At 37.9% G+C, this 17894-nt stretch overlaps 1 protein-coding gene across 3 annotated transcripts in view; it reads right to left on the reverse strand.

Annotated features, from left to right (window-relative positions):
• The window catches only part of LOC111171912 (nuclear body protein SP140-like protein), an 85563-nt gene that overhangs the window by 46788 nt on the left and 20881 nt on the right, over positions 1-17894 (reverse strand). For all 3 annotated transcript variants that reach the window (XM_022567920.3, XM_022567919.3, XM_022567921.3), the window contains exons 2-4: positions 3863-4025; positions 2545-2713; positions 264-347 (exon numbers count right to left, since the gene is read on the reverse strand). In XM_022567920.3, the coding sequence (XP_022423628.2) occupies positions 264-347; positions 2545-2713; positions 3863-4025 (416 nt within the window). The remainder of the gene's footprint in view (positions 1-263; positions 348-2544; positions 2714-3862; positions 4026-17894) is intronic.

The following is a 17894-nucleotide window of genomic DNA, read 5'->3' on the forward strand; positions in this document are numbered from 1 at the left end:
CATTCTCTTTAAATCTGGTTAGTGACACCCTGGGTTCCTCTTCCTTTGTCTTGGTATTTGGGCCAACAATCTCTTGTCACAGCTACTTCTCCAGGACTCAGCCTCTGGTTAGATGCTCATATAGACACCCCTCGCCACCTTCTCCATGGTCCTTCAACATTTCTTCCCTGATTCTCAGTGTTTGCTCAGGACTCGGACTCCCACCTCCCCTTCTCCTTTTCCTCTTAGCAGATGGGAATCGCTTTTGTATTTGTCTCAATCACCTTGCTCAAGGCTTAGTGGGAGAATAGGCCTCTCCTCCCTCTCTTCTTCATTGCTTTCTTCATGATTATTTTTCTCGTGGATTGCTGAAGAGAGGGACAGAGAAGAAGACAATTAGAGATCTCCGCCAGAGACCAGGAACATCATCTCAAAATTACAAATTTAGAAATTCCTAGCCCTCGGGTCACTCAGAGCTCAGCGGGTCCCAATCTTCATGGTAAAGTTCCCCCATCATCCTTGGACAGAAGAGAAGCCCCAGCAAGGGAACTGTCATGTTCCACACCCAGAACTGAGCCACTTGTATGTAAGGATAAAGGAGTCGTGGAAACATCCTGATCCTGTCAGTTACGTAAAATAATCCTCACATCGTGGGGAAAGCACATGTCAAGATAAATAAGGAAAGTGAAATGTGTTTGCTGAACTGTTCAAACTGCAAGGAAGAAGCAGAGAGATTTCCTCTGGAGAAGGGGTAGGATCCTAAAGAGATCCGTGTGCGTAAAAGGGAGAGCCCAAGAGCCAGAAGGATGGGACTAGGGACGTCCCTGGTGGTCCAGCGGTTAAGACTCTGAGCTCCCAATGCAGAGGGCCCAGGTTCCCATCCCTGGTCAGGGAGCTAGATCCGCGTGCCGCAACTAAGAACCTGCATTCTGCAACTAAAAGAGCCTGCATGCTGCCTCAAAGATCCAGCGTGCCACAACTAAGATCTGGTGCAGCCAAATAAATAAATAAATATTAAAAAGAAATAAAAATAAAGATGGGACTAGATAAGACGAGGGTTGGGCTTAATTGTGTTGGGGAGGATGAGCGGTTCCAAAAGAGACCAAGCAGAGGGGCTGACACGTGTGGTGGGGTTACTAGACAGGGTTCCCCTAGTGGTCCAGATCCCACAAAGAAGGACACTCTGAAGCCGCAAGCAGGGAGTGCCTGTGGCAACACTGCAGGACGTCCCCACGACTCCTGGACCAGGGACCCAGGAGGCTGCCCCAACAAGGAGAGGCCAGGACACCAGCCCAGGGCCCCTGCAGCTAGGTGACCCAGCAAGCGTAGGAGGAAGGAAATAAACCAGGGAGCCTAGGGGGTGGGTCCCTGCCAGGAGTCCAGGGAGGAGACACCAGGGGAGGCAGTGGAGCCCGGGCTGCCCCAGAGCTGATGGCAGGAGCACCTCCTGGGACAGTGTCTTCGAGGGGGTGAGATGGACAGGACTGTGAGAGCCATGGCTGCTTTGTCTTCCCCAGGACATGGGCTTCAAGCCTCAGCAAAACCAGGCGGAAGGTGTGAGGAGAACAATGGCCCAAAGCCCAGAAGAGTTGAAGGAGGCCTGTGGGCAGGCGCTGGGGGCTTCAGCACATGAGATGGAGTTGGGGACCTGGCAATAGGAGAGATGTCACGCCCTGGTCAGAGTCCCCAGCCTCTAACTTTGGCCGCTGACCCAAGCTCTCAGGGACAGCAGAGTCCAGGAGGCGGCAGCAGCGGCCTCCCCCGGGGGCAGGTGGATGGCAGCAAGTGTAGGTGTGAGTCGCCCCAGCATTTAAAAAGTATAAATTATGCCTTCGCAAGAAAAAGTCAAGATTTAGTTTTGTATAGCACCAAAAACAGTTCCTGGAAGAGAAGAGCTTTTGTGATTATTTGAGGAGAAAAAGTGAAACACCATTTTTCCTTCAAGGGCAGATTTGATATTGAGTCAGCTTTCTTGCTCATTACTCTGGAAATCTGGTGAAAGTGGCCTTTCTTCTGTGTTACTAAGCCAACCCCGGGTTTAGGGCTTAAAATGACCTGCGGCTGGTAAATTACATGTGGACTGGGATCTATGGACTGTTCTCGGGTATTCCTTCAACGTGGTGATTCTTGTAACTCAGCTTGTCCCTCTAGGGGTCCCTAAAAGTTATGATTCTGGGGTTGTTGGGATACTGACTCCCACTGATCTGGTGTTGCCAAGCCAGGATAGATCCTGCACCCACAGCTAAGCTTGAGGTGGGTAGTAGTGAACTCAGTGGGCTGCTGTGTAGGCCGCTGCTGCCCTGCCATTTGTCCTTCTATCTAAATTGGATGCCCCTGTGGCTCTGGTTGTCCTGTGAGTCTAAATGCCTAGTTAAGCAGAGCTCCAGGTTGGTGTTGTACTGTAGCCATTATAACGTGAGCTTCAATAAGGCTCATGGTATGTGTTTTGTTAACTGTTATATCCCCACTACCCAGCACCATGTATGGCTCGTGGTATAAGCTCAATATATACTTGTTGAACAAAATTGGCCTTGAACATCAAAAGGTAGATAATAAGCTAATTACCTTTTACAAAGCTTTCATAAATGTGATTTAAATCAGGATATTCCTGCCGGTTGACCTCACTGAACACAGCTTCCAGAAGCGACAAGTCAAATGTCTTCTCCAGCTCACTGAGAACATTGTAAACCACCCTCGATACAGGGACCAGGTTTCTACAAGAATCTTGACAGTCCTAGAAAATATTGAATGGAGAAAATATAAATACAGACTTCCACGTTACAGAAGAGTCCTAGAAAGAGATTTTATGGTTAATGTATTCCAATTTCCATACATATGTATCTTTTCACATAAAGGTTTAGAATTTCTGTGTATTTGTATGGCTACCAAGTGGAACAGTAAATCCTTTCTCCTTAGAAATCCCCATTTGTGAATCTGATCTCCCCACCCTCATTTACATTAGATGTAAGAAGGAGAAATTCTGAAGAATAAAATTGGGTTCAAAGTTAATGGATATGTAGGCTTCTAAGAGCTTCGTCAAATGTTTTAGGAATAGACAAGGCAGGTGATGAGCAGCTATCCTGTTGACTGGACAACTCCTGCCCCTTCACCAAGACTGACTTGGTGTGGAAGGGCTCAAGGAAGGCAGGTGACAGTTTCCCCATTTGTGAACTTGACCACAGGGAAAGCATATTTGTAGGGCAAGGAGAAGACTTGCATCTCTGTAGCTCCAACAACACCTATTGCTAAAATTAACCCAAATTCCAAGACTCCAGAAATAGCATAAATAAAATAAGTAAATAAATGGAAAAAAAAAGATCCCCCCCCCAAAAAAAACCATTGGAGAAAGAATAGCAAGCATATACCCCCAAATTTGTCCTAACAGGACATCAATTCCCTGTGGGTTTTAATGTTCTCAGATCTAACTATTTAAATTGAAGTTCATTGAAAAGAAATGCTGTGTCAATTATTATTTCATTAAATCATCTCATTTAAATTATTCATCAATTCATTAAAATTCTTTTAATTCTTAGTTTATGCTCTACTGTGTGCATTCCTACAAGGAATTAAACATCTGTGGAGCACACCTGCTTCTGATGCAGCCTGTCTCCAGTGCTACTCACCTTGATGCCAGTGGTCACCATGAGCACCATCCCTTCAGTTAGAAGCAGGACTGTCTCCAGTGATGCCTGTTTCTACTCTCTCTCTCCTTTTTTAGCTTATCACAATACTTGAACAATTGCAAAAATACTTGAAAAGGTCTTCTTCTCATAGGAAACTCCTCAGTTAGCTACTTGTGCCCTTACTTCTGTGTTCAGGTTATCGAAGCATAACTTAGTATGGGGCTAGTTTACCAGATTGTGACACAATAAACCTCACTTACTTCATACAATTTATTGGTGATGAGTTCACGGTCACGAAGACCCTCAAAGAAAGGAAATGTCTTTTTTATTGCAGTTGAAATCTCCACTTTATGTCTTTTGAAGTGCCTGAATACAGTCTCAAAGATAAGCCTGTCGTCTGTGTTCTGATTTTCTATGGATATCCTAGGGAGGAAGAATACCATGTGAAAACGGTCATCAATATTCCAAGATGCTTGTGGAGGCTGTAACATTTTATATATAAAGGATAGGTTGTAAAGAACCAACATATATAAAATAAGTGGTTTCAGTAGAGACCAGAATAAATGGAATTGAAACAACAAACAATGATATAATTGAAGAAAGTGAGGAGGTTAAGAAAGACTGAAGCACAGGACTGAAAAAGTCCATTCCAGTCTGTCCCAATTAAAACCATTGTACAGATATCTCCCCTTATCTGGTATATTTTTTAATTAAAAAAATTTTAAATTTGTACAAAATCAAGGTGGAATAAACAGAGGAATGAAAACAATGGAATAAAAAATCTAACCTTGAAAAATGTTTGTTAATTAATAATTAAGAGAAAATAAAACAAGATGTCCCCTCCTCTGATCTATAACTGTTAAGAGAAATACCATCTTGTATTATAAAACTAGTTCATAAATGATAAGATGTGGTTAAGAATATGATACGGATAAACTGAGAAATTCACAAGACTATCAGTCATTTCTTCCGGGACTTCTACTTTGTGTTAGTATAAATCTTTCTGTGTTATTGTTTTATATAGTGAATCTTTCTAGACATCTGAATTTCAGAAATTGCTGCTATTTTCTGTGATAGTAATTTTAAACCTCAGCCTTTAATTCTGGTTCTTAGGTGATTATGTTATTGCTCTGATAATGTTTTAATCAACATTTTGTATTCATAAGAGTTATGAAGACATTAGGATTCTTTGTCAAACCAGAAGAAAATTATTGTCACTTACCAGTACCCAAAACCATCAAAGAAATGACACATTATTTTGTTGAATTCTGCATAAAGAAGTTTCTGATTAAAGACTGCAGATTGAAGAGGATCATTTGTCTTCTCTTTTATTATCTCCCCTCCCCCCCACTAAAATGCTAATGAAGGGATTGGATTCACAATGACGAGGAGAATGTCAGGGGGCAATGAGCAGATGAGAGATTACTACCGAAATCTATAAGACAAAAACTGGTCAGAGGATCACTAATTACTGTTGTAGGTGGAGGATGCTCCCAGAGGTCAGAGAAGCAACCAGTGTACCCTGCAGCACCTGGAGAAGCAGTGGAGATCACAAGGGAGACATGGTGCTGAAAACTGTTGTGTTATTTGAAAAATGAAGAACAGAACAACACACCCTTCACCCCTCAACTTGCCTCCTGACCACTTGTGCCCAGGCAGCCTCTCAGAGGGAAACATTGCTGTCCTTTCTGTCACCATATGTTAATTTTGCCTGTTCCTGGATTCCATATACATGAAAATAATACAACACATGTGCTTTGTGTCTGACTTCTTTTGCTCATCATCCATGTTGTTGGATGAACAGAAATTTGTTCTTTTTTATTGTTGAAGGTATTCCATTGTGTGGACCTACCATAATCCGTTTATTCATTTTCCTGTTTATGGACACTTGGGTGGATTCTAGTTTGGGACTAGTTTGAATAAAGCTGTTGTTCTTGTACAAGTTTTTTAGTGGCAAGATGTTTTAATTTCTCTTGTGTAAATAACTAGGAGTGGAATTGTTGGGTCATTGTGTAGGAATATGTTTAATCGTTTTAGAACCTGTCAAACTGTATTTCAAAGTCTATGTTTGACCCATTTTAGTCTATAATGTATAATGTGATATCCCATATAGTTTTAATTTGTATTTCTTTAATGACTGATAATATTGAGCACACTTCTGTATGCTTATTGGCAATTCATAATCTCCTTTTGTGAAGTGTCTTTTCAAGTCTTTGGCCCATTTATATTATTAGATTGATTGTCATTTATTATTTACTGATGTGTAGGAGTTTGTATATATTATGGAAACAAGTGTTTTGTTTAATGTACGCATTATGAATATTTTTTCCCATTCTGTGGTTTGCCTTTCATTTTCTTGACCATGTCTTTTGACCTGGTTAAGCTATCATTTTTTTCTTCTGTGGCTAATAACTTCAGTGTACTATTTAAGAAATCTTTGCCTTCCCCAAGTTAATGAAAATATTCAAAAAGTAATTTACAGTATAAGCATGGATCTATTTCTGGATTTTCTATGCTGTACTATTTATCTGTTTGTCTATCCTTGTGCCAATAGTATATTGACTTGAATACTACAACTTATAGTAAGTTTTGAAGTCAATTAGGAAAATATTGTCTTGGGTTTTCTAGGTCTTTTGTTTTTCCACATATTTTTAAAATTGGATTTGTCAATTTCTACAAGAGACGCATTGTAGAGTTTTATAAGGTTTGCATTGAATTTGTTGATAAATTTGGTGAAAAGTGACATCTTAACAATATTGAGCTCTAATCCATTTATTTATTTTTCCTTAATCTTGCCAGAAGTGTTTACAGCTTTCAGTATAGAAGTCATACACTTCTTTCATTAAAATTATTCTTAGTTATTTTATTGTTTGAGGGGGCTACTTTAAATGATATTGCTTTTTAAATTATTTCTAACAATTGTATGAACATAGAATTGATTTTCAGAAACATTAACCATGTATTCATGACCTTCCTAAATTCATGTATTCTAGTAATATATTTGTAGATTTCCTTTGGATTTTATAGAAAAAACAATCATGTCATCAGCAAATAAAACTCTTTTTTTTTTTTTTTTTTTTTGCGATACGCGGGCCTCTCACCGTTGTGGCCTCTCCCGTTGCGGGGCACAGGCTCCGGATGCACAGGCCCAGCGGCCATGGCTCACGGGCCCAGCAGCTCCGCGGCATGTGGGATCCTCCCAGACAGGGGCACGAACCCGTGTCCCCTGCACCGGCAGGCGGACTCTCAACCACTGCACCACCAGGGAAGCCCTCTTTTTTCTTTCTTGTTGCACTGGTTAAGAGTTTAAATACAATGTTGAGGAGAAATGGTGAGAATGGAATCCCTTGCCTTGTTTCCAATGTTAGAGAAAATGCATTTAGTATCACCATCAAGTATGATGTCATACACACACACACACACAACTGAGGAAGTTTCTGTTTATTGCTAGTTTGCTGAGAGCTTTATCATGGACAGACGTTAAATATTATCAAATGCATCTATTGAGCTATTCATATCGTTTTCCTTCTTTATTCTTTAATTTAGTGAGTCACGTTGATTGATTTCCAGAGCTTCCTCTTAAGTAGAAGCAAATAACCACAGGTCAGCAGACATTTGAAGAAAGTCTCCAATATCAGAAAGAAAGAACAACATTAAAAAAGAGAAAAAGTTGCCCCAGGAGAAACAGAGATATTGTAGGAAACAGGAGAAACTTCCAAAACCTCTAATATTTTTAGAGAGATTTGAGAATACATATTGCACCCCTGGTTACAAAGAAAAAAGAACTGTCAGAGAAAGAGATAGTGGCATTAGATATTTTTTTAAATTGATTTTTGGAAATTTACTAAGATTTACTAAAATGGTTGTAAAATAAAGTTGGGGAAATTTCCCACAAAATTAAATGAAGAGATTAAAAGAACAAAAAAGAATAAATTTGAAAGACAACATAGGAGAGTAAGATTAATTTAGGGGTCTAATAGCAACCTAATTAGAGTCAAGAAAGATGTGCAAGGAAATGTAGAGGAGGACCACATCAAGAGAATTATTTAAGGAGATATGTACCAGGGAGTAGAAGGACATGGATTTTTTAAAAAGGACTTAGAGAAATGAATTTTAAAAGAACCAAACCAAGGCATATCACTATGAAATGCCAACATCTAAAAAACAGAGAAGAGCTTAAAATATTCCAGAAAGAATTAAGAGACTGGTCACTTGTGGAGGAATGATGGCAAGAATAGCTTGAGACATCTCATCAGTAACAGATCTAGCCCTTCAAAATACAGAGTGAATCAGGACAACTTCAGACATGTAGGGCTGAGAAATTTTACTTTACAAACATCCATTTTGAGTGTTTTCCTAAAATTTTCTTTATTTCCTTTATACATATGTCAATACATATTTTTAAGGTTTAAAAATACAGTTTATACGTGCTCTAAAATTTTTATGCAATCATTATTTTCCTTTCCATCCACATCACTGTGCCCACTCCTCCTGCATAGTCCATTTTAATCACCTTGCATGTATTCTTTCCTAAATTCTACATAAGCATATAAATCCATCTACCTATTTCTATAACCTACCCATAACTTGCAGGGGGTTTATTCATCATATTATATTATAATATTATATAATTTTCTTTGAATTACAAATTGCCTTCTGCATCAAATTTGTCTTCACATTAATACCTTGCAAAATATTCTCTAAGTTGGGCTTCCCTGGTGGCGCAGTGGTTGAGAGTCCGCCTGCCGATGCAGGGGACACGGGTTTGTGCCCCGGTCCGGGAAGATCCCACATGCCGCGGAGCGGCTGGGCCCGTGAGCCATGGACACTGAGCCTGCGCGTCCGGAGCCTGTGCTCCACAACGGGAGAGGCCACAACAGTGAGAGGCCCGTGTACCACCAAAAAAAAAAAAATTCTCTAAGTCATCTAGTGTGGTTCTAGCTTGTTTATTTATTTTGTCAATGTATAATATTGAACAGCACACACCTACTCTTAGGAAAATACAATATGATGGATTTCGGAAAAACAGGGAAGTAATCCAGTAATGAGGAAGATGTGAAAATTAGAAACCAGTGGATCCAGTAATGGATGCAAGTTGGCAGTCCAGTAACAGATGGAGAACATGAACATCTCAGATGGAACAGGTGATGATTAAAGCATATAAATAAGTGCAATGAATGACAACAATGTCATAAGGGAAGGGAGAAGGGAATTGGGAATAGTCTGCTATAAGGTACCTGTACTACAGGGGAAGTGGTATAAAATATGTATTGCAATCTCTAGACAACCACCAAAAGCATTTAAAAAGAAGTATAATTGATATATTAATAGAAGACTAAGATGGGCTCATATAAAATGCTAAATTAAAGCTAGAGAAGGCAGAAAAAGAGGGGGAAAAAAGAGACAAAGAACAAATACAATGAATAAAGAACAGTTACAAACATGGTAATATAATCCAGTATATCAAAAATTACTTTCAGTGTGAATGGCCTGAATACTCCAATTAAAAACAGAGATTGTCAAAGTGACTGAGAAAACAAGACCCAACCTTATATTGTCAATAAGAAAAAAACAAATATGAAGACGTGGGTTAAGAATGGAGAAGGAGATACCACGTCAAAACTAATCAAAAGAAAAATAGAGTAGCTATATTATTTCCAGAGGAAAAAAGACTCAGGACAAGAAAAAATATTAATTATGAGAAAGAGAGCATTACATATGATAAAGGGGTCACTTTTCCAAGAAGACATAACAATGCTTAATGAGGTATTTACACATGATAAACACACAGCATCAAATTGTGTAAGGGAAAAATTGATAGAACAGTAATAGAAATAGACAAATCCACTATTCCAGTTGGATACATGAACAGCCCTCTTCTGGTCATTTATAGATCAAGCAGGTAGAGAAGCCATAAGAATATAGTTGACCTGAACATCACTACCAATCAACTTGATCTGTTTGACATTTTTAGAATACTCCATCCGACCACAGCAGAATACACATACTCCTCAAGAACACATGGAATAATCACCCTTACCAAGATAGAATACACTCTGGGCCATAAAACACATCTTAAATTTAAAAGAATAGAAATCATAGAAAGTGTGTTCTCAGAAAAAAGGAATTAAACTACAAATAAATAACAGAAAGGGGTGGGAAAGTCCCCCAAATACATGGAGATTTAAAAATACACTCTTAAATAACACATGGGTCAAGAAAAAGTCTTAAGAGAAATTTTTAAATATTTTGAACTGAACGAAAATAAACTAAACTACAACTTATCGAAATTTGTGGGATCCTGAAAAAGCAGTGACTACAAAGAAATGAATTCCACTGAATGTATATATTATTATGTATACATTAGAAAAGAAGAAAGATGTAAAATCAATAATATAAGTTTCTCCCATTGGAAAGTGGGAAAAAAAGAGCAACTTAAGCTTAAAGCAGTAGAAGAAATGAAATAAAAGAGCAAAAAGCAATGAAAGAGGGCTTTTCTGGTGGCGCAGTGGTTGGGAGTCTGCCTGCCAATGCAGGGGACATGGGTTCGTGCCCTGGTCCGGGAAGATCCAACGTGCTGCGGAGCGGCTGGGTCCATGAGCCATGGCCACTGAGCCTGTGTGTCCGGAGCCTGTGCTCCACAACGGGAGAGGCCACAACAGTGAGAGGCCCGCATACCACAAAAAAAAAAAAAAAAAAAGCAATGAAAGAGAAAATTCCACAAAACCTAAAACTTGTTCCTGGAAAAGATCAATAAAATTGATAAAGTTCTACCCAGGCTAACTAAAGAAAAAAAGAGAAAGAAGTCACAAATTACCAATATCAGAAGTGAAAGTAGGATCATCACAACTGATTTTATGAATATTAAAAGGATAACAAAGGAATACTCTGAACAAATCTGTTCCCCAAAATTTGATAACTTAAATAAAATTGACCAAATCCTAGAGAGATACAAACTATCAAAACTCACACAAGGAGAAATGGATAGTTTGAATAGGCCTATATTCATTACAAAATTGAATTAGTAATTAATAACTTTGAAAAAAATAAGAACTAGGCCCAGGGGATTCCACTGGTTAATCCTACCAAACATTTAAGGAAGAAATGATACCCATTCTCCACATTCTTGCCCAGAAAATAGAAGCAGAGAGAACACTTCTTAATTCCTTCTATGAGCCCAGCACTACTGCAATACCCAAAGCAGGTAAAGACAAACTACAGATCAATATCTCTCATGAATATAGATGTAAAAATCTTCAAGAAAATATTAGTAAATTGCATCCAAAAGTGTAAAAAAATATAGAGCATGACCAAGTGTAACTTATTCCAGATATGCAAGCCTGGTTCAATATTTGAAATCAATCAGTGTAATCCACCATATCAACATGTAAAAGAAAAAAGTTTGGATGATCATATCAACTGATGTGGAAAAGTCATTTAACAAATTCCATCACTTTTTCATGTAAATACCCCTAGAAAACTAGAAATAGAGAGGAACATCTTCAAAATGAGAAAGAATATCTATTAAAACATCTATAGCTAGTATTATACTTACTGTTGAAAACCTGCACACTTTCCTCCTAGGATCAGAAACAAGGCAAAGATGTCCTCTTTCACTATTCCTATTCAACACTGTACTAGAAGGCACAGCTAGTGCAAAAAAAGGAGAAAAGGAAATTTAATGTACAGAGTTTGGGAAGGAATAAAACTATCTTTGTTCGCAGATAACATGACTCTTTATGTAGAAAATCCCAAAAATTCACATGCACACAAAATCTGGAACTAATAGTTAAGTATAGAGAGGTTGCTGGACACTAGGCTAACATACAAAGATCAACTGCTTTTGTATATACCAGCACTGAAAACTCGGAATTTGAAATGCATTAAGACAATAACATTTACAATAGCACCAAAAATATTAAATACTTAGGTATGAATCTAACAAAATATATACAGAATGTATATGCAGAAAATTACTCTAGAAAGAGAAGAATTTTATTTTGAAAAATAATGTAATAGTAACTACTTTGATATAAAATTTCAAATTATATAAACAGTGTTGAGCTTAGTGGTAAAGGAAAATTCTTATTAAATTATTTCTTTTAAACATGAAATTCGAACAATATGGTTTCAAATTCACCACTAAAAAATACAGAAACATAGATTAAAAATTATTTTGAAAAGTTGAAAATAACCACTGGTTGAGTGAAATCAGACTCTAATAAAACCTTATGAAACATTAAAAAGTAATATAAAAAGGAAATAGAGCTTGCATCTTTAGAGAGTAAAAAATCAAGGAAACTAATAGGAATTTAATAACTAACAGAAAAAAAGTATGAAAAATACAATATTAAAAACACTAAATGTAAATGAAAAAAATAATGGTATCAAAAGGCACAGGATTAAAAATAGAATCCAATAAGAGACACAAGAAAGACAAAGTGACAAAAAATTTGTTAAAATCAAAGATAGGCAAGTTATGGTATTCAGATATAAACAAAATAAAAAATAAGGGTATTTATACTCATCTCAAAGCAAAATTCAAAGAACAAATAATGGGGCAAATGTTTTATGAATATTGAGAAACAATTCACCTCTAGTGTTTGACTCTTCACATATTCAAAAAATGATCGCTCTGGAAAAATTCGCAAGAAAGATTTATTATTTAATCTTGTGACCTAAAAACAGAGAAAATTTTCTCTCAATGTCCTTTAAATGCATAGAATACAGATATAATCTTGACCATAAATGAAGTCTCAATAAGTTATAATCAGTAGATGCTAAATAGGCTGCACGTTAAAGAAAATAAACCACACAGAGTTTTATAAAACAAAACAAGGACTAAGATAAAAACCACAAGCCTCAAGGGTCAGTAAGTGGTGAGAGCACCAGAATCACAACTACCTGCTGGACAATCATGAACAGGAAGATACTGGAACTCACCAAAAAAGATATTCCACATCCAAAGACAAAGGAGAAGCCACAATGAGATGGTAGGAGGGGTGTAAAAACAGTAAAATCAAATCCCATTACTGCTGGGTGAGTGACTCACAGATTGGAGAACATTTATACCACAGAAGTCCACCCACTGGACTGAATGTTCTGAGCCCCACGTCAGGCTTCCCAACCTGGGGGTCTGGCAATGGGAGGAAGAATTCCTAGAGAATCAGACTTTGAAGGCTAGGAGGATTTGATTACAGGACTTTGACAGGACTGGGGGGAAGAGAGACTCCACTCTTGGCGGGCATACACAAGGTAGTGTACGCATCAGGACCCAGGGGAAGGAGCAGTGACCCCATAGGAGACTGAACCAGACCTACCTGCTAGTGTTGCAAGGTCTCCTGCAGAGGCGGGGGGGGTGGCTGTGGTTCACCACGAGGACAAGGACACTGGCAGGAGAAGATCTGGGAAGTACTCCTTGGTGTGAGCCCTCCCAGAGTCCGCCATTAGCCCCACCAAAGAGCCCCTGTAGGCTCCAGTGTTGGGTCACCTCAGGCCAAACAACCAACAGGGAGGGAACCCAGCCCTACCCATCAGCATACAAGTGGATTAAAGTTTTACTGAGCTCTGTCCAGCAGAGCAACAGCTAGCTCTACCCACCACCAGTGCCTCCCATCAGGAAACTTGCACAAGCCTCTTAGACGGCCTATCCACCAGAGGGCAGACAGCAGAAGCAAGAAGAACTACAATCCTGCAACCTGTGGAACAAAAACCACATTCACAGAAAGATAGACAAGGTGAAAAGGCAGAGGACTATGTACCAGATGAAGGAACAAGATAAAACCCCAGAAAAACAACTAAATGAAGTGGAGATAGGCAACCTTCCAGAAAAATAATTCAGAGTAATGATAGTGAAGACGATCCAGGACATAGGAAAAAGAATGGAGGCAAAGGTCGAGAAGATGCAAGAAATGTTTAACAAAGACCTAGAAGAATTAAAGAACAAACAGAGATGAACAATACAATAACTGAAATGAAAAATACACTAGAAGGAATCCATAGCAAAATAACTGAGGCAGAAGAACAGATAAGTAACCTGGAAGATAGAATGGTGGAATTCACTGCTGCAGAACAGAATAAAGAAAAAAGAATGAAAAGAAATGAAGACAGCCTAAGAGACCTCTGGGACAACATTAAACGCAACAGCATTCACATTATAGGGGGCCCAGAAGGAGAAGAGAGAGAGAAAGGACCAGAGAAAATATTTGAAGAGATTATAGTCGAAAACTTCCCTAACATGGGAAAGGAAATAGCCACCCAAGTCCAGGAAGCGCAGAGAGTCCCTAACAGGATAAACCCAAGGAGAAACATGCTGAGACACATAGTAATCAAATTGGCAAAAAAAAAAAAAAGACCACAAAAAATTATTGAAATTAGCAAGGGAAAAATGACAAATAAGGTACAAGGGAAATCCCAAAAGGTTAACAGCTGATTTCTCAGCAGAAACTCTACAAGCCAGAAGGGAGTGGTAGACATATTTAAAGTGATGAAAGGGAAGAACCTACAAACAAGATTACTCTAGCGGCAAGGATCTCATTCAGATCTGATGGAGAAATCAAGAGCTTTACAGACAAGCAAAAGCTAAGAGAATTTAGCACGACCAAACCAGCTCTACAGCAAATGCTAAAGGAACTTCTCTTAGTGGGAAACAAGAGAAGAAAAGGACCTACAAAAGCAAACCTGAAACAATAAGGAAAATGGTAATAGGAACACACATATCAATAATTACCTTAAACGTGAATGGATTAAATGCTCCAACCAAAAGACATAGACTGGCTGAATGGATACAAAAACAAGACCCATCTATATGCTGTCTACAAGAAACCCACTTCAGACCTAGGGACACATACAGACTGAAAGTGAGGGGATGGAAGAAGATATTCCATGCAAATGGAAATCAAAAGAAAGCTGGAGTAGCAATACTCATATCAGAGAAAATAGACTTAAAAAAAGAATGTTACAAGAGACAAGGGAGGACACTACATAATGATCAAGGGGTCAATTCAAGAAGATATAACAATTATAAATATATATGCACCCAACATAGGAGCACCACAATACATAAGGCAACTGTTAACTCCCATAAAAGAGGAAGTCATCAGTAACACAATAATAGTGGGGGGCTTTAACACCACACTTACACCAATGGACATATCATCCAAACAGAAAATTAATAAGGAAACACAACATTTAAATGACACAATAGACCAGATAGATTTAATTGATATTCATAGGACATTCCATCCAAAAACAGCAGATTACACTTCCTTCTCAAGTGCATATGGAGCATTCTCCAGGATAAATCACATCTTGGGTCACATCAAGCCTCAGTAAATTTAAGAAAATTGAAATCATATCAAGCATCTTTTCTGACCACAATGCTATGAGATTAGACATCAATTACAGGGAAAAAATGTAAAAAACACAAACACATGGAGGCTAAACAATATGTCACTAAATAACCAAGAGATCACTGAAGAAATCAAAATATGCCTAGAAACAAATGACAATGAAAACACGATGACCCAAAACCTATGGGATGCAGCAAAAGCAGTTCTAAGAGGGAAGTTTATAGCAATACAAGCCTACCTCAAGAAACAAGAAAAATCTCAAACAATCTAACTTTACACATAAAGGAACTAGAGAAAGAAGGACAAACAAAACCCAAAGTTAGCAGAAGGAAAGAAATCATAAAGATCAGAGCAGAAATAAATGAAATTGAAACAAAGAAAACAATAGCAAAGATCAATAAAACTAAAAGCTGGTTCTTTGAGAAGATAAACAAAATTGATAAACCATTAGCCAGACTCATCAAGAAAAAGAGGGAGAGGACTCAAATCAATAAAATTAGAAATGAAAAAGGAGAAGTTACAACAGACACCACAGAAATAGAAAGCATCCTAAGAGACTACTACAAGCAACTCTATGCCAATAAAATGGACAACCTGGAAGAAATGGACAAATTTTAGAAAAGTATAACCTTCCAAGATGGAACCACAAAGCAATAGAAAATATGAACAGACCAATCACAACTAATGAAATTGAAACAGTGATTAAAAATCTTCCAACAAAAAAACCCCGGGACCAGATGGCTTCACGGGTGAATTCTATCAAACATTTAGAGAAGAGCTAACAACCATCCTTCTCAAACTCCTCCAAAAAATTGCAGAGGAAGGAATACTCCCAAACTGATTCTATGAGGCCACCATCACCCTGATACCAAAACCAGACAAAGATACTACAAAAAAAGAAAATTACAGACCAATATCACTGATGAATATGGATGCACAAATACTCAACATAATACTAGCAAACAGAATCCAGCAACACATTAAAAGCATCATACACCATGATCAAGTGGAATTTATCTGAGGGATGCAAGAATTCTTCAGTATACGCAAATCAATCAATGTGATACACCATAATAACAAATTGAAGAATAAAAACCATATGATCATCTCAATAAATGCAGAAAAAGCTTTTGACAAAATTCAACACCCATTTATGATAAAAACTCTCCAGAAAGTGGGCATAGGGGGAACCTACTTCAACATAATAAAGGCCATATACGACAAACCCACAGCAAACATCATTCTCAATGGTGAAAAACTGAAAGCATTTCCTCTAAGATCAGGAAGAAGTTAAGGATGTCCACTCTCACCACTATTATTCAACATAGTTTTGGAAGTCCTAGCCACAGCAATCAGAGAAGAAAAAGAAATAAAAGGAATACAAATTGGAAAAGAAGAAGTAAAACTGTCACTGTTTTCAGATGACATGATACTATACACAGAGAATCCTAAAGATGCCACCAGAAAACTACTAGAGCTAATCAGTGAATTTCGTAAAGTTGCAGGATACAAAATTAAGGCACAGAAATCTCCTGCATTCCTGTGCACTAATGATGAAAAATCTGAAAGAGAAATTAAGGAAACACTCCCATTTACCATTGCAACAAAAAGAATAAAATACCTAGGAATAAACCTACCTAGGGAGACAAAAGACCTGTATGCAGAAAACTATAAGACAATGATGAAAGAAATTAAAGATGATACAAACAGATGGAGAGATATACCATGTTATTGGATTGGAAGAATCAATATTGTGAAAATGAGTATACTACCCAAAGCAATCTACACTTTCAGTGAAATCCCTATCAAATTATGAATGCCATTTTTTTCAGAACTAGAACAAAAAAATCTCAAAATTTGTATGGAGACACAAAAGACCCTGAATATCCAAAGCAGACTTGAAGGAAAAAAACGGAGCTGGAGGAATCAGACTCCCTGACTTCAGACTATACAACAAAGCTACAGTAATTAAGACAGTATGGTACTGGCACAAAAACAGAAATATAGGTCAATGGAACAGGATAGAAAGCCCAGAGATAAACCCACACACATATGGTCAACTAATCTATGACAAAGGAGGCAAGGATATACTATGGAGAAAAGACAGTCTCTTCAATAAGTGATGCTGGGAAAACTGGACAGCTACATATAAAAGAATGAAATTAGAACACTCCCTAACACCATAAACAAAAATAAACTCAAAATGAATCAGAGAACTTAATGTAAGACTGGACACTATAAAACTTTTAGAGGAAAACATAGGAAGAACACTCTTTGACATAAATCACAGCAAGATCTTTTTTGATCCACCTCTAGAGTAATGGAAATAAAAACAAAAATAAACAAATATAACCTAATGAAACTTAAAAGCTTTTGCAAAGCAAAGAAAACTACAAACAAGATGAAAAGACAACCCTCAGAGTGGGAAAAAGTATTTGCAAAAGAATCAGTGGACAAAGAATTAATCTCCAAAATATATAAACAACTCATGAAGCTGAATATTACAAAAACAAACAACCCAATCCAAAAATGGGCAGAAGACCTAAGTAGACATTTCTCCAAAGAAAACATACAGATGGCCAAGAAGATGAAAATCTGTTCAACATTAGAAATTATTAGAGAGATGCAAATCAAAACTACAATGAGGTATCACCTCACGACAGTCAGAAGGACCATCATCAAAAACTCTACAAACAATAAATGATGAAGAGGGTGTGGAGAAAAGGGAACCCTCTTGCACTGTTGGTGGGAATGTAAATTGATCCAGCCACTATGGAGAACAGTATGGAGGTTCCTTAAAACACTAAAAATAGAACTAACTAATAGAACATAAAAATATGACCCAGCAATCCCACTCCTGGGCATTTATCCTGCGAAAACCATAATTCAAAAAGATACACGCACCCCAACGTTCACTGCAGCACTATTTACAATAGCCAGG

The sequence above is a fragment of the Delphinapterus leucas genome, chromosome 8 (assembly GCF_059928025.1).
Source record: "Delphinapterus leucas isolate spDelLeu-1000000601 "Yukka" chromosome 8, BTC_Dleu_Yukka2, whole genome shotgun sequence".
Classification (NCBI taxonomy): Eukaryota; Metazoa; Chordata; class Mammalia; order Artiodactyla; family Monodontidae; genus Delphinapterus; species Delphinapterus leucas.